Source organism: Hippocampus zosterae, chromosome 17 (assembly GCF_025434085.1).
Source record: "Hippocampus zosterae strain Florida chromosome 17, ASM2543408v3, whole genome shotgun sequence".
Classification (NCBI taxonomy): domain Eukaryota; kingdom Metazoa; phylum Chordata; class Actinopteri; order Syngnathiformes; family Syngnathidae; genus Hippocampus; species Hippocampus zosterae.
In genome coordinates this window covers 12,458,186-12,475,412 of record NC_067467.1, presented here as the reverse complement: position 1 = coordinate 12,475,412, position 17,227 = coordinate 12,458,186, and the positions used below count along the sequence as shown (strand labels likewise).

The window sequence follows — 17,227 nt, the reverse complement described above, 5'->3', positions numbered from 1 at the left end:
GTGTCGCTGTCGGGACAGTAGCGGTTGGTGGGTGGAGGATTGCGTTGAGAGCCGGGGCGGGGCCTATCTGCTCGGCCTGCAGCGATACGGACTCTGAGCAATGGCAGTCGCGTGTGGACAGACTGCCCTTGCTAGCCTGCTTTGTCTTCCCCCTTTCCCTCGCCCTTGCATGTACATGGTTGTCTTTTTTGTGGGGCTAAAAAAAAAAAAAAGGAAGACATCATGGTCTTGTACCGCAAAAGTGCCAAAAGACCCAGAGGGTGGGGCGGGGCGTTTTCACGTTATGGCTGTGCAGGGGAGATGTAATCGATTGTACTTACACATGATTCATTTTTCTGTTTGACAGTGCATGGAGAGAGTGAACACACCCCCTCACTGTCAGAGTCGTGTTATTCTCCTATAAAATCATTTGTTTAAAGCAGTGAGTCCAATGTATTTATTTATTGTTTTTGCTTTAACTCTGAGGAAAAAAAATCTCAGTTAACGTCTTGCAGCAGTTTGGTAGAACAATTCTTCTTCTTCAAAAAACAAAAACATATTCAAGCTTTTTCTTAGCACTCACAGTTGAAGTTCACTTTCAAACTCAATGTGAAACAAAGATCATTACTAGAGCTGTCAAACGATTAAAATATTTAATCTAATTAAAAATGCAACTGTCATAATTAACTCAAATGAACTAAAAATTAATCGTGATTACTTATTAATTAAAACATTTTTGTCCTATTTTTCCCCATTTTAATCCTCTCATCAACATGGAATCACGAATCAGTTTTCTATGTGCAAAATGCAAATATTTACTGAAATAACAATTTAGATTTTCAATTTTACATGAACATTTTTCACTTGGAGCAGTTATTCACACATAATCTCTCACACAATATTACTGTCCATCAACAAGAGTGAAAAAAATATTTTGTCACACAACAGCTGCTTCAGCAGCTCTTTTTATGGAATCAAAACAGAGCAATATAACATTATAAAGTGCACATCTAAGGTAAACTAGTACTCAGCCTATAGAGGATTTAAGCCATGGTTGCATACTTCGGTTTTCTCAAGTTTGCTTTGAACACAGCAGTCAGGCTATGTTGATTGTGTTGGTCCTTCTTGCTCGGAAGTCTCTCTATGGTTTTGTGCAGACATAATTTCGGATGACTACACTTGGGTAGATGACAACACTGGAGACGTTTTATTTTAAGTGTGTTCGCTAGGTCGCTACCACTGCACCGCTGAACTCTTGACATGCCTCAGCGCACCGTCACTGTCAGACGAACACAGAGAAGCTCCACCCGCTTTATTTATATGGCCACGGAACACCGTAACCTTCCACACAAAATAGTTCCAAACAAGTAACAATCGATGGCATACATCGTATTCCATATCAACCTAGTCTCTTATTTCTCTCCCGAAAGTGTCTTCTCCCGCTTGGTGTACCTTAGCCTTCTTCACTACGTACAATCTCTGTACACAGCTTGTAATGGAGGCTCTTGCTGGCAATCCTTAGTGGAGTCGTTTGATGCAATGCGAATGATTTCAGCTTGAGTCAAGCTGTGGACAATGTTGAGAGGCTTGCGTGCAGTAGCCATACATTTAGCTATGACTTCAGCAAATTTGTTCCTCGTCGTGTCATCCATTTTCTTCGTTTTGAAATGATCCAAAGCTGTCTTTCTGAGACGAGGGGGCGGAGTACTCACGTCAGCTGTGTGCTTGGCCATTAAGTGGTATTTCAGACTCGACGTGCTATGATGATCACTCAGTTTACGACTGCAAAACATACAGGTAACTTTGGTCTTGTCAGTGGAATAATCTGGCAACTTTTTAAAAATAAACTTTCCATTCATACTGTAAACTATTTAAGTTTTTGTTTTCGGTGTCTCGCGCTGCCGTGCCTGGCAAAACAAACATGTGCGTGGACCTGTGCAGCGCGCTTGTTGTTTTGTTTTTGGTTTATTTATAGAGCAACGTAACATCTACTGTGACGTGTGCCAAGTTAGTCTCGCGAGAAAAATTTAATCCCGTTAAAATGCATCTAAATTAATGCCGATAAAAATGTGTGAAACTGACAGCTCTAATAATTACACATTGTGTTGAAAACAACTGCATAACTTTGCCTTGAAATTTGGTTGCTTACTGCTATAACGCACAATGGGAAATGCCATAGATGGGCTAACAAATAGTATTTCGGTGGCTTGAAGCAAAGACGTTTGAGCACAAACAGTAGAGAAGCATCTGTAGACAGACAAAACTATTCACAGGCATATATTCTTGATCCTCTGTAAAAATTGACAAACATACCTGTGACTCTCTCCATATATATAGCTTTGTATTATACTGCCCCCACATGGTCTAGGTATACATGCACACTAGAGGCAACAGCACATTGTCCATTGTGTAATTACAGTTAAAAATATCTTCTTTTTTTGTATGGTTTCAAAGAGATAGATATGTAGAGCGCTATTTTACAAATTTAAAACACAAATTTGTTGTTATTGGTGGTGTTTTTTTGGCGGGGGAGGTTGTTTTGCTTTGTTGTTGTTTTTTTTTTTTTTTTTTTTTTTTTTTGAGGTGCCGGCTGAAATGGATGAGTGGCATTTGCATTGATTTCAATTGGAAACGATTATTTGAGATAGTGTGTTTACTGTTGCGAATGTGTCCCGGGAATGAATTCAAGTTTGAATGGCGCAGAGAAAAGTAGTCATCGGTGTCAAGGAAGTGCAGTCTATTGAAGTGATATGTGTTGTTTTATTGTTTTGATTTTTGGGGGGCTGTTTTGGTGGTTATGTTTCGATATGATTTATCCAACAAATGTAACTTAATTATTGCAAATTTTATTTTGTTTTAAATATGGTGGCAAGACTAAAAAAAAGTATTTTGCACAGGCGGTGTTCCAAGAGGGGTGTGTTCACTTTACGTTGCATTTCCTGTTTTGGGTTTTTTGGCGGGTGTGCCCAATGCCTTACACACAGCTGTTTTCCCTTTCCCCTGCAAAACACTTTTTATCGTGTGCAGGCGAGCTTCAAGAATATAGCGCGTATCTATCTTATCTACAAAGTGTATCGATATATGACTTGTTTCTGTCCGTCCACCGAATCGCACTGTTTGCTCCTTTTTGATGACTGCTGCAATTTCTTTGGAGTAGCCCGACACTCATTGACTTTGGTCCTCTTTGTGCAAATCCTCTGCCTTGGATAAGCGCTGTGAGTTTGTTGACGATGAGCAGCCATGTTTATTATTGATTTCCTGTGCAGATCGCTCTCAGTGTTTTTTTTTCTTTGTTTGTGTGTGTGTGTGTGTGCGTGTGTGTGCGCGCGAGTGCGATTGTACAGCCCACAATGGCTCCGTCGTTTATTTTCTTTCTTCGCAAACTGTTGCTGTCCTTGTAAAAAGACTGATTAGTTGTTTTACATATGCATGCCGTGGAGGGATATCAGAATATGTGATTGATAAAAAAAAAGCAGATCATGAGTGTATGGTGACTTTTTACAAAAGGTATTCTAAATAAAACATATCTCTATATATTAATAAATCGTGTTGTGTGATGGCAAATCTGTTCTTTGCGTACGTTCCCTAGCTCCAATTGGAACAGGTTTCCTTCTTAAGTGTGAACCGCCGCCTATCCCAGCATGTGTCTGTGACTTTTAACCTGCCCCTTGTGGATTCCTCAGCACTTGTTTTGCCCTTACGTGCGTGTGTGTGTGTTTGTTTGTTTGTGTCATGTACAGTGTGACTGCTGCCTGCTCATTGACTTTTAAAGCGTTTTGTTTTGGGGTTTTTTTGTCATGGTTTGTGCGACAACACACACACACGCACACAACTTTCAAACACTTGCCACTTGACGATAACGGACGCCACTTACAGCATGTGACGCATGATTTTTTTTCCCCCACCTCATCCCATTCAGTTGGACCATTACAGTGCAACCTCAGGTGGATTGCAAATCATTGAGGGGGAATTTTTTCCGGTGTCAAACTGCAGCCATCATTAAAAAAAAGGGCAGTATGCAAAAAAAAAGAAATCTAAAAGTAAGGTGTCTTGATGGTGAAAATCTGACCCCCATGCTTGTATTTGCCATATTTCTTAGGAGGAACAATAATTCCACCTGAAAGACAAAAAAAATAATAATAAATCCACCGTTGACGTTGCACTGTATTTTGATTGGTGTCATGGTTTAGTTAGGATGTTCAACTGGCAGCAGACTATCAAGCAGTGAGGTCACAAAACATGAGCCAATGCATGACCTGCGAGGTGAACCATTCAAACGCAAAGGTTCTCTTTACCTTCCAGTTTGGCTCCAGAGTTGTCCCGCTTCTGAGGGAACAGAATCTCTGTAAGTCCTGTGCCTCTCCGCCAGCCAATCGTTTTATTTTTATTTTTTACATTTTTTAAAAGCTCTCTGCTTCCCGCTATGGCTGTCTGGCTACATTAGGCTTTATTTTTTATTTATTTTGCGAGGTCGGCCTTTTTTTTTTTTTTTGCAGGGCAACGTTTGCTTCCATCTCATTTTGGAGTTTTGTTTTGTGCTAAACCCTGCATGCTTGTCTTTTTATTAGTTTTTGTGCTACATGGTTGCCAACATGAATAGAAGGCTCGGGGAAGGTACACGGTGGTTTCGGCTGTGGCTGCTACATACAGTTGGTTAGGTTATGACTTGAATGATTTCCCTAATGGTTCATATTCCTTGCCCCCCCGCCCCTCTTTTTGCCCTCTCCTCTCCCAACAGTGAACGATCCATGGAGGTCTACCTCCGGCCCACCTTCACTGACGACCGGTCTGCCACCATTTTCTACTAGCGGCCTGCAGTTCCCGTTTCAGCCATTAGAAAGCATGGTTTTGGTTGTTTTTTTAGGACAGAAATATAGTGGGGAGGGTTCAAAGTTGAACGAGTAGTTCCCCTACTTGGATGTTTACCTGATCCATTCCTTTAAAGACGAAAGGCAAGGAAATACAGCACACAAAGCTTGCAAGCTTATGAGAATAAAGTCAAAATTTCCTTGTAATTTTTTTTTTCCATACAGAAACTTAACAAATCAAATGAAGCCAAAGTTGAAACGGTAGTTTTCTTCAATTTAACATTAATTTACTTACAAGAATGAAGTCAGGGTCATACAACCCAAAAAATTGCAATATTATGGGAGTCCATTCAAAATATTATACATGAAGAATTCATTTGCATAAATTCAGTAACATCAAAAAAGCTGAATGTTACAAGAATTGTCTTTGTTTTATGACATTGAAGTTATATTTTTTTTTATCCAATTTTTTTTCTTGTGAAAACATTCTCATAATTTTGTGACTTTTTCAAACATTATGTAAGAACTAGATTCTTGTAAGATCACTTTTCCATGCCCTTTCAACTTTCTCTTCTACATGATGACTTTATTCTTATAATTTTACCACTTTGGGAAAAGAAAAGTGCTTTTATTTTGTCAAAAAAAACAAAAAAAAACGGCCTAGATTCCAGCAGTTCACATTCATTTAAGTACATGAAAAAATGGAAAGATTTTGTTATTACAAGAGCAAAAACTGTTGCCTTTGTGAGCAAAAAAAATGTTAAGACAAAAAATGAAATATTACGAGCAGAAATCTTTCTTCCAAGCGGGGAAAAAAAAACCTTTTTCCCTATAAGACTTTTTTTTCACTTGATTGACGAATATAGTTCTGTAAAATTATGTTTATATTACCAACAAAAAAAACAGACAAAACGTCTTCATTCTTGTAATAGAGATGCATAATTATGTTTCTCCTGTGGAATTTTTCATGATGTGTCATTGTCAAAATTAATTGTCATTATTTACAGCCGCCGTGGGCTTTACATGTTAATAAGTTTTAACATGTAAAGATGGAAAATGTGTTTGGGAGATAGCATTGCGATCGCTTATTTTTGATATATGTGTGCAGTTAGCGCGCTTTTTACTGAGCTGCCAGGACAAGTTTCTGTATTGTCTACCAATGAAAATGCATTTTCCTGCAAGTTGGCTCGTCCGTTTCTCGAGGTTTTCGATGATCCTTCCTGTTCTTGATATTATTTTAGAAATACTGATTTTTTGACATCAATTACCACTGGCAAAATCCTGAGAGCGGATCCCACCACGTGTAAATTTGAGTTGTAGCTGCGGTTTGTTGTGGCCGCAACGTCATTTGGTTGAGTAAGATTGTGCTTCAATTGGAATGTTTTTTTTCTCGTTGCATTTGCCAGTTGGCGTGGGAAATGTGCCTTGCGCTTTTTTTCGTACGTTGGTTTTGCTTCGTTTGTTACCGCTTTTTTTTTTTTTGCTAAAATTTCACCACAGTAACGCTGATTCTTTTCTCTTTTAAATATAATTGATATGCCATCTGTCAGATAGAAGCCCGTGCAGACAGAAAGGAATTATTATCGCTCTTATTAGCTTTGCGGGAGTGCTAGCTCATCTGATAAGGCGCAGTATTAATATCACTTTTGGTTCTCAGTATTAAGTCGCTCATCAGGGAGGTGAAGCAGAAAAGACGGCGCAGGTCAACGTGGGTGTGGGAGAAAAAAAAAGGCAATGCGCTAATAGGACTGTCAAATGAAAATTAGCAGATGGTGTGAGCGCTTTTCGCTGAGGGCTTTAAGAGTTGGGCTTTTATTGTCGTTTGGGAAGCCAGTTTCACATGCTTTTGTTGTTGATTTTTTTTTTTTACTTTTGTTATAGCTCTCACTTGGTTTGTTTTCCACTTTATTTGTCTGTTTGTGTTGTACTTGTTCTGCACAGAAAGTGCATAAACTTATCAAAATAAATCCCAGTGGACACGTTTCATACTGTTATGTCTTCACACTCACGTATTCTTTTCTCACCGGGCAAAATCAAAGCTATCAAATGCTGAGTTCCTCATGTCTGTCTGAAACGAAATTTAAACCAATTAAAGAGTGTAAAGGTGATTTCCAGGTCACCTTACAAGTAAAGATGGTACAGCTGAATACTTTTTTATGAGAATGATTTAGTCAAACAGTACTGTATTTATGAGGAAAAAAATTCTTAATGTAGAGATAATATCATTTTATGAGAGTAAAGTTATGACAATCTTGAGCGTTAGCCTACTGAATTTTACTTTTGAAAAGATTAGGACTATTCCTGTAATATTGCGACTTAAAAAAAATCCCGATCCTTTTTATGTTGGAATATGATAAAAAATATTCATGTAACTTTAAGGCTACCAGTATATTCTCTTTTTTGCAAATGTATTTGATTCCTATGGGGTTTTTTCATGATAGATTTTGTATACGAATATAAAAGCGAAAGGTTGCTGTGCTATACCCCCCCCCCCCCACCCCCTTCTCTGACTGAATTCCTCCTCTGAAATGTATTCCTGTCATTTTGCCACCATATTCTCGGAACATTGCAGCTTTCTACTCAGAATACAGCAACTTTTGGTTCCCATGGAATTTTTTACTTCTCGGCTACTTTTTCATCACAATGAAAGTTTTTACCCCAGCGTGCCGTTAATTCTCATATTTCACATGAAATAACCAGATACACATCCGGGGAGGAAGTATTTGTGTATATTGTTTTGGGAAGAGGACCGGTACAAGAACAGTGAAATGACGGGAGAACGGACAGCAACACTTGTGGTGCAAACAATCACCTGCCATTCTCCAACGGTGTTGGCCAATGAGAAGGACTCGTGATTGTTGTCATTCCAAGTCGAGCTACCTGCTACATATTTACGGGACATTCATACAATACATAACATGTCATAGTTTTGAGGGTGTCTCTTGTGGCATGAGAAGGACGTAACAATATATACACAGGAAAAAAAAACTGACAACGATCCACTGTACATTGGTGACACGGCTCAGCTTCAAAGTGTCTCGAAATGTACTTTTGGTGTTTGTGTTGGAGGTGAGAAGTGGCACACAAATCTCTTCACATATTTCCAGGTTACAATGAATCTACACCCCTCTGTTCAAATTTTTTTTTTTGGTGATGTGTAACAAAAAAAGAACAATTTAAATCATTTCAAAGCTTTTTTCGCCATCAATGTGACCTACATGTACAAAAAAAAAGGAAAAAAAGAGTTACGTAAAAAGAACAACTGTCATGATGTCATTACATAAATATTCACACCCTCACAATAACCCGGTGATGATCAAACTCGTGTTAAGAGTCCACACATGCCTGCTACCATTCTAAAATGAAACAGTTTCACTGTTCAAGTTGGCTTTTCAAAGAAAGAAAAACATCAGGAAAAGCCTACCAGAACATCAAAACTTTATTGGGATGAATCAGATGCTATTCAAAAGGTTTCTTTATTTTTTGAAACGCACACAAAACCGCACTATTTGAAGAGTGGCGTGTAGAATTTTTAGGACGTCGTTTTTACTTCATCCCAGTTGATTTGGACTGTTTGTCATTGCCTGCCAAGTAAGTATAAAGTGTCCTTGAGTGTTGTGAAAGGTGCTTGCAAATGTAATGTATTATTATTATTATAAGTCATTGCTTCTACTTTTTCTGATAACATTTTAAAGAATAAATATATCTTCATTTTCCAGCACAAGAATCCATCAAACATGAGCGTGTAATAGTTTTTAAAAATGTTCAGCGGAGGCAGCCAATGAATGAATGAAGCTTGCTTTGATCTGAACTGTTTTATACTCAACAAATGATCTTGGATGCGAATATTGAGCTAGCACAGTATGTTTGATCCAGACTTTGGGGAAAGACTGTCCGTTCCTCATGACGTCTTTAGCAGCAAATCTGCAAATTAAGAAGTGTGCAAAACACCACAATACGAGGCACTGTCTCAAAAGGGTCCCTTGCCAGTCAAGTGACCTAAAGCGACCATTCAAAATAAAACTCTGTATTACAAACATCACATACATCCTGATGTTTTGTTTTGTGTGTGTTGGAAGTGGGGAGAGAAGAAATGAGCTACTGTCCGCCGATGGCCTTTCAGTCTTTGGGACAATCTTCGGTATTCCCTGTTGGGAATGGAGACGTTCTGTTAAATTGCTGGATGCTTCATCCATTCACAAAATGTACAAATAAACTTGAAGAAAACAGTCAAAACATCTTTGAGGGAGATTGGTACGGACCCGTTGCTGCGATCGTGTCTGACACATGCGTGATGGAGAATCTGGAGACCATGAAGCGGTTCAGTGCCACAGTTGCTGATTTTGGCACATCGGGGCTGTTTGATGGGGAAGCGAGTTTGCCCTGGGGTTCGGCCGCGGCGTCAGGTGAAGCTTGGCAATGCTCAAAAGCAAGATCCTCCTCCCACTCAAAACCTGAAGGCAAACAACAAAACAGTCATTCAAGATAGATGAACATGCAGTCACTTTGAATGTCACACCTTGCTCTGCGTTATATGTCTCCTCGGCATCGCACTGTGGCTCACAGGCTTCGCGTTTGTTTTCACCCATGTTGTATGTGTTGTCATCCACATTGGAGGTGCCTTCGTCCACTTTTGAAATGTTTTCACCTAAGTTGGACGTACTGTCATCCACATTGGAGGTGTTTTCATCCATTGTCCCCTTCCCGCTGCACCCCTTCTCAGTGGCAAAGCTGCAGTCGACTAGATCTCCGGTTGGACTCTCCTGATTTCAAAGGGAGGTGGGGGGGGGGGGGATAAAAATGCTTTCATTTATATTCTGAAAACTTTCTAGTCATTTTCAGGTGTTACCTGGTCAAAGAGGTACACGGTGACATCGTCAAAGAAGGACACTGCCTTTTTCTTCCTCTCAAGCTCCTCGCAGAATGACTGAGTGAGGAGCGTTGGCATCTTTAGGAGGCTACGGAGATGCCTGACCCTGTCGGTGTCGCTCACCACCATCGGCACTACGGTCAGATCCTCATCGCTCCCCTCGCTGTCTTCCTCCTGGATGTTGTAGGTTCGCAACTCTTCATCCGACTCGCTGTCGTCCGAGTCGTCCTCGTCCTCCGCCTCCTCCAGCGGAGCTCTTACTGGCTCCCCGCACAGCTCCAGCAGCGATGAGACGGACGACATGTCGGCGGCACCCATTGATGCTTCGCATAAGCTGTCCTGTGAGTCGCATTCCTCTGCATCGATATCCTCAAAGTCATCCTCGTTTATCCTGACCGTGTCCCCTCTGTCTGGCACTGCTTCCGCATGATTGAATGCTGGCAGCTCTTCCCCCTCCGTGGATTGATCGGTATTTTCGTTCTCTTTGTGTTCATCGTCATCGTAGTCAGATACGGTGGAGTCAGTGCATAAAATCTGCACTTGGCAACAGTCTTCAGGTCTTTTGCTTCCATCCTGGTGGTTTGTTGAGGTCTCCTGGTCGGTGCGGGAGGGTTCAGAGTCAGCAGAGGAGCTAAGCTCTGAGCAGGGCTCCTCTTGACACTCTCTCTCCAACTCCACATTATCATAATCTGGGGCTGCCCCTTTGGTCAGGCACCCGCCCATCTGCACAGGAAACGGTGACAACATGGACAGCCCAGGTGTGGAAACTGGATGGGGGGAGTTTGGCTCAGAGGATCTTGTCAAAATACAGTTTTTTCTTTGATTGAAGACCTCAGCAGTGATAAATTCTCTTTTGGTTGGATCTCTGGAAGAGCTCAGTTTCCCGGCATACAAGTCATGTTTACTTGGACCTGCAAAGAATTTACCGCCTTCCTCGTTGGGGCTTTTGTCATTTTCAGTGTCATAGTCGGAGAAATAAGCAGAGTCCCGGTATGTGTTTTTCTTAGTCACGTCCTTGAAGCGGACTTCTGATGAACTAGTGAGATTCTGACGCACAGCCACTTGCAGAACTAGTCCAGTTGTACTTGTTTGGGGACTTACAAGCTCTTTAAACATAAACTCTGGAGATCCATTATTTTCCGTGTCATACCCACTATCCAGGGATTTGGGCTGGGCAGGAGTACTGAAGGTATCTGGGCTGAAGGCTTGGTCGCAGGTGCTCGCCATGGATGATGAGAGGTTAATGGTGTCTACGGAGTCAGGAGTTCCCTCTGGGTTCTTCAGCGGACTTAGCTCTTCCTCCTGCATGTCTGCATAATCGAGGTTGAAGTCTGTAAAGATGCTTGATGTGATATCTGTAAAGTCATCATCCTCCTCACTATAGTCCCCAAGCTCCACCAGGGTAGCACTGGAGTCTCTGATACCAAGTCCACTTATCAATTTTCTTCTACCATCTAAGGGTGGACAAGTAAGCTTTAAATTTCCAAGAGTCGAGACTCCTGCTGAACCCTGCTCCCACATCTGCTTCTCTGGTGGAGCTTGAATCCAGCTACAAGATTCAGTGCAGGATGAAGGAGACTTGATGTAGGTTGTATCGGGTATTATCTTGGGCTTTAAATGCAATCTCTCTCCATTAAGTAACAATTGCTTTTCATTTTCTCGGGCACTCTCACCGATAGGGCCATTAGGACTTTGGAAACTAGCCAAGTTGTTTTCCTCTGGACCAGTCCCGCTGTCTTGGCGACACAAGTGAATGTATGACCCAAGTTCTTTGAGTTTGCTGGCATCACGACAAGCAGGTTGCCCTCGTTCTGCTTCTTCTTTACAAGTCCCTGAACTGCGGAAGGTTTTGGTGGTATCCTTGGTTAAAGACCACACTTCCGTCGTGTTACAGTGCACGTTATACTGAAGGTCAAGATACTTCTCCATCCTGTCTCTATTCCCGTTGCTAAAGTGTGGGATATTATTGTTGGCAGAATGGTTGGAGGTCCAATCAGTATCCCTAGCCCACTGATGACCCACCAATGGGCCGGTACTTCGTTCATCTATACTGATGCGGTTTACGATGGGTTGTGTCTTTCGAAGGGATCCCACTGAGGTATGGCAGCTTTCATGAAGCATTTCGCATCTGCTTCCATCTTCAAGATAGGGGTCACGCAACCCTAAGCTTGGGGTGCTCACTGCTGGCGTCTGACTCGGCTTATTTTCTGACAATGCCACCGGGTTGCCAAAATTGGAGTGTTGTGAAAGTGACGGACTGGCTTGGCACATGGATTCATAGTACTCATTGTCAACTTGAGGGGAGGAGGAGTCTGCATGGGACCGGCTGAACATCACAGGGCTGGATGTCTGCCTGAGCAGTGGCTCCAAGGTTAGCTGTACAGTGGAGCTTGAATCGGAATCATAAGCAGTTGATTTGGTGCCATCAGCAGTTGACCAGTAAGCATTCGTTTGTGCTGTGGTTGAACCAGTCTGACTTTTAGGAGACAACCTACCGCTGCCAGCCTCAAGCACTGGACCAAAATCTACAACATTGTCGTCCAAGTGAATGTTACACTCTGAAGGTTCCTCTATACGGATATAATACTCACTGCTGACTGAGGGGCTGTGGGCACTCAACACGGGGACCACACCTGGATGTTCTGGCTCATAGTAAGGTGGGGATGTCTCAGTCCTGCATCCATCTGAGGTGCTTGCATTGTTTGAATAGTACATATCTTGATAATGTGGGTTCACTTGGCCCAGTGGACCGCTGGTGGACAACGAACAGTATGGCTGCTCAGCTCGGGCTTGCTCCCACTTGTACTCAAAGTTGAGACCGTGGCTTGTCTCAGTGACGGTCAGCAAGTCATCCCCCATGTCCGAATGAAAACTGTCAGAAAAGTGCTCCAGCAGGGGGAAGGAAGATGAGGCAGACGAGGCCAGCTCCACTGCCTGAGCGTGTGTCGGACCGTGGGCCTCGGCTAGACCCGGCATGAGCACAAGGGGCACTGGCGCAGCTATGTGGGAAGGGCTGCCAAGCAAATTTGGTCTCAAGGCATTCCAGCGTTCTTCAAAATCCTCTTCGGCCTCACTGGAGCCTTTGGCGCACAAGTATGTGAGCAGGAGGTGGACTTCCTCGATGCTCGGTCTCAGCTCGGCCTGCAGCCAGCAGAACTGCATGACCTCATACCTAGAGAAAGAAAGAAAGAGAGAGGGAGAGAGAGAGAGAAGGGAAAATGGGAATTATTTGTAGTTTGATCAGAACACAAATGTTACCGTTTAACACCAGTTTAGTTGTCGCTATAAATACACTGCCTGTCTGCAACTACAGCATATCTCACCAGCGCTCCGCAAGAGGAAACTGGACCTGTGGTTTTGGCAGTTTGAGCTGCTGTTCTCGCACGGTGTACGTTAGTACCTGTCTGTCAGAGTACTGTCTGTATGGCTGCTCTCCTAGCTCAAACAACTCCCACACAGTCACGCCCAACGACCTGGAACAGTCAAAACCAATCAAAAAAAGGATGTGAAGATTCAAAATCCAAACAACAAATAAAGTGGCGATGTGAAATAACACAGTACTCGCCAATATTTCTGAAAATCAGTCTCACCATATGTTGCTTGCTTTTGTCTGGTCAACAACCAACAGGTTTCCATGGACTTCGTCAATGAGCTCTGGTGCGATCCAGCGCAGGGGCACCCAAATCTGATCTTGTGTATAGTAGTAATCTTCCTACAGGTATTACAGATGAATTGACCATAAGATGATCAGGCAAGGCACCAGACTGATTAGCCATCATGTGACAAAACAGGTCGAACCTTAAATAGACTGTGAGAAAGGCCATAGTCGCCGATTTTCACGGACATTTCTGATGTGAGCAAGATGTTCCGCATGGCTAGGTCGCTGTTAACAGACAAAAATCTGTTATCCACAATCGTTTTAGTATGCTTTTTGTCAGACACTTGTGTGAGGATTTAGTGTGTCGTTCGATCCCCCACCCCGTCCCTCATTTTACTCAGCTCAACCCAAGTCAACTTTATTTATTGGGCACTTTCAAAACAAGCATAGCCATTATTTATATTGATGATTTAACAAAAAGCACAGCAGAATCAACACAACATTCAATCAAATAGTTGACAGCATTTATCAGTGACCAGGGACCCACATTAAAATCAGGGACACTGTTTTCAAAATGGGCAAAAAATGCCAGCACAGCTTTTATCTTCACCGTTGTGACTGACCTTGCACTGTCCCCAAACCTTTTGTCTTACTGGACCTGTGCTCCTCCGCAAAGTCAAGCAGTTGGCATAGCGGCCGCAGAAGTGCGAGACAAGTTGAGGGGGTCGCCCCCAGCAACAAAATCACTGATGCTGGAGTTTTGATGCGACTACTCAGGCAGCACCAGGATGTTGTTGCAGGAAGAGACCAGCAGAGGGTAGTGCTGTGCGGTTGAAGAAGAGATCCTGCCGGGTCGTTTCATTACCCGTGGATGAAGTTGTTCTTGTGGAGGTGTAAAAGCCCTGAGGCGACGTCGCAGGCCATACGCTGGAGGATGAGAGGGTCAGGCTTGTCGGAGTCTGATAGTCGGCAACTGCAGAGATAGCTTTTCAGGTCACCCTTAGAGGAAACACAAACGGATGTTGCTACGGACTTAATGTTGGGCAGGTGACTTAAAAGTAGAAGTATGTTTTGAAAGTAATGACTTGTGTTGCATTTTTACCGGCTCTGAAATATAATGTATTAAGTGCTACCTAGAATGACTTAATTGAATAGTTTCAGTCCAATTGTTGTACTACAAATGCTACTACCGCAATAAAGCTGAGCAATTTAGCATCGTGCATCTGTCTGGGATATCTGCCTTTGGTTCTGGGCTGATTTGGGTTTTGTCAAAGTTACAAGCCCTAGAATTTGCCTTAAAGCACAGTTTCAAAACCAGAATGGCCTGCTACCTCTTCAATTTTGGTCTATTTGTGTATCGGTGAAATTATAAGATTGCTGTTTCCAACCAAAATGGCAGATTCTTTTTTTGAAAGTCAGTCATAATCATGACTGCTTCCATGGAATGACGCCGAGTGACATCATATCAGTTGGTAGGGCCGTTCTAATGATTGAGTGGGTTTCCAGTGCTCTGCTGCTTATTCGTGATTCACATATTTGCTGCTTTTATGCCCAGGCCATGTTGAATACAAATACACTGCCACCATTGCGTGGAATCTCAGTGCCAAGTAATTATGTTGAAGAGAGGGGTGAAGCTTCATTGTGGTAAGCCATAGCCCTGTCTAATGTAAAAGTAGCACTTCGCCCCAGTCTTGTGGCATCTACCGACAATCAGAAACCTTTTCAGGAAACGTCGCTTGTAGATTTTTATTGTTACTCTAACACTGTGTGGAATTATGAAGGACACATTTATGTGATGCTTTCACTGTTAAGTAAATTAAAACTTGTAAACTGTCACCTAATGCAACCCAATAGAATGCATTCCAATTGCAGTACAGAATATGAACACGATAATAAAGATGTACTGTTAAAAAGGGAATTCTTGAAGTATCTGCATATACTGTGCTACTGGATCATATGGATGAGATGATAAAAATATTTCCTACCAGAGGACAAAACTCCATGACCACCAGATAAGGAGTGACCTCCGAGCACTGGGCCAAGCATTGCAAGAGGGCGGGGTGCTGCAATTTCCTGGAAATGCATGAACCATTCATTTTCATACTTGAAATATGCCTCAAGTGTTATGAACTTAGTGTATCACTCAGTGCTTTCAAATCAGCCCAAAATAAGTCAGTGTCTTGCTTATCACATGACATTTTCCATTCAAAATCCGATAAATGTATTCAGTGTTGAGTTTGGTTCCGACTGTGAATTTCAAGCCCAAGAGCAATGTTTTCAGTGGTGACCAAAAAAGCCACAAAAGCAAATACTCTGTTACAATCTTTTTAGTTTTGATTCTCTCTCTTTTGTTTGTGTACTGACCGATATGGCTGCACCTCCTCCAGGAACTGCATTTGGTCCTGGACACTTGCGCTGGCCTTCAGCTCCTTCACCACCACCTGAGTGGTATTGAGGCCCACGTTGACCTCACCCAGCAACACCTGTGAGATTTAAAAATAAAAATGAACAAACTTGCTCAAAAAACTAATTCAAACTACCCGGTAACTAATTTTTTTTAAAAGTCCAAAACAAAATACAATGAAAAATCACAAACTTTTATAGGAAGCAAGTCTCAAATTTCAGCCATGACACAAAAAAGGGTAGGTCAAGAGGCATCGTGGAGTGCAGTTTGTATTGTCGTATTTTAAGGACAACGCAAACTTAACTAGCTCACAAGTGGTGCATTATAGAGAACACCGTGTGTATGTCTAATATGGGGATGAGATGAAGGCGTGTGTTACCTTGCCAAACCAGCCATGGCCAATCTCCTTGAGATAGAGTAAACTGTGGCGGCCGAGGGCTGACGATTTGAGAAGTTGGACTGTAAGACAAAAAAAAAAGGGACATTTTGTTGTTATTATTTTTGTCACTATCTGATGGGCATTATTCTTTTCTTTTTACCCAAAGTTAATTTTGGTGGAGTTATTTTTCTGGATAATAAATAAACTTGATAAAGGTATATGCTTTCAATGAAACCAAAGGATGTGCCCAACCCTTAGTGGAGTTACTTGCTGTGGTCACTCCTGATGTTGTCACAACAACAACCACGAAGAATTTGTCGAAGAATGACAACATGAGCAATGCCGTGGGTAGAAGAAAAGTAAAAGCTGGTTGACCAGATTAAAAAGCTCCTCCAACGTCCCACCCCAATCACGGATCCATGACAAAGAGCCACACCAGCAAGACACAGAAAGGCGTAAAAGCTGTTACCTGGCTGGATCCTCATATTCCCAAAGCGACGCTGGCCCGTCTAGTGGCGGTGCTGGAGTAGCAGAGCGCCCCGCCACTCTGAGCATCAAGTCCCCGCTCGGAAGCGTGAGAACGTCTCGACCCCGGGAGTCTCGGCATCGTGTGTGCATGTGAGAAAAGTCGAACCCTCCGAGCCCTCGTGCAGCTGAACAAGCTTCCAGCTGGGCCACACAAACACACAATCCCGCTCCGGAGGTTTTCCAGCTGTCATGACAATCTCCTACACGGACAGCAAGTACTTTCTGAATCTGGAACCTGACCTCTTCGGGCAGCGTCATGCCCGTTGCTTGGTCATGTGCCATTTGACGCGCCAGCTCGAGGTGCAGCTCCAAGACACGCATCCTCGGATGACATAAGCCCACCCCGTCCCCTCCGCAACCCCACCCGGCAGCATTCCTTGGTCGAGTTGGACACAAAAACATCTCTGTAAGATGTAGAAAAGACCACTGTCACAGTCGTCGCCCTTATCTCAAGCCCCCACCCTGCCCAACGCTTCCATTTTAGGTCACCGTGCGTGCCACCACTTGGTGTCACAGACCCGTCTCTGTCCAGGCTTCGATAATGGCAGTTCTCCTCTGCCCGAGTTCTACAGACGTTCCCGGCCGGGCTTTATTGCTGACCCGCTGTCCACCCCGCCTAAATGGAGGCCATTGTTGGTGCCGCTCACTCACACGCTCGCTC

General features: G+C 42.8%; 3 protein-coding genes across 7 annotated transcripts in view; 1 reads left to right on the top strand and 2 right to left on the bottom strand.

Moving 5' to 3' along the window:
• baiap2a (BAR/IMD domain containing adaptor protein 2a) overlaps positions 1 to 5,521 on the top strand; it is a 72,077-nt gene extending 66,556 nt beyond the window's left edge. The window contains exons 14-15 of one of the 4 annotated variants that reach the window (XM_052049672.1): positions 4,282 to 4,324; positions 4,718 to 5,521. In XM_052049672.1, coding sequence (XP_051905632.1) covers positions 4,282 to 4,309 — 28 coding nt within the window. In that variant the 3' untranslated portion in view covers positions 4,310 to 4,324; positions 4,718 to 5,521. Of the gene's footprint in view, positions 1 to 18; positions 3,524 to 4,281; positions 4,325 to 4,717 lie in introns of those variants that run through there. The other 3 variants (XM_052049670.1, XM_052049669.1, XM_052049668.1) reach the window with 3 other exon arrangements.
• The window catches only part of LOC127590232 (G-protein coupled receptor family C group 5 member C-like), a 140,807-nt gene that overhangs the window by 73,677 nt on the left and 49,903 nt on the right, over positions 1 to 17,227 (bottom strand). The window lies entirely within an intron of this gene.
• The window catches only part of aatka (apoptosis-associated tyrosine kinase a), a 33,471-nt gene continuing 23,738 nt past the window's right edge, over positions 7,495 to 17,227 (bottom strand). Inside the window, exons 1-12 of one of the 2 annotated variants that reach the window (XM_052049617.1) lie at positions 16,508 to 16,866; positions 16,039 to 16,118; positions 15,620 to 15,738; positions 15,241 to 15,328; positions 14,121 to 14,254; positions 13,456 to 13,540; positions 13,248 to 13,369; positions 12,981 to 13,130; positions 9,637 to 12,829; positions 9,307 to 9,550; positions 9,050 to 9,241; positions 7,495 to 8,935 (exon numbers count right to left, since the gene is read on the bottom strand). In XM_052049617.1, coding sequence (XP_051905577.1) covers positions 8,907 to 8,935; positions 9,050 to 9,241; positions 9,307 to 9,550; positions 9,637 to 12,829; positions 12,981 to 13,130; positions 13,248 to 13,369; positions 13,456 to 13,540; positions 14,121 to 14,254; positions 15,241 to 15,328; positions 15,620 to 15,738; positions 16,039 to 16,118; positions 16,508 to 16,523 — 4,452 coding nt within the window. In that variant the 5' untranslated portion in view covers positions 16,524 to 16,866 and the 3' untranslated portion in view covers positions 7,495 to 8,906. Of the gene's footprint in view, positions 8,936 to 9,049; positions 9,242 to 9,306; positions 9,551 to 9,636; positions 12,830 to 12,980; positions 13,131 to 13,247; positions 13,370 to 13,455; positions 13,541 to 14,120; positions 14,255 to 15,240; positions 15,329 to 15,619; positions 15,739 to 16,038; positions 16,119 to 16,507; positions 16,867 to 17,227 lie in introns of those variants that run through there. The other variant, XM_052049616.1, reaches the window with a different exon arrangement.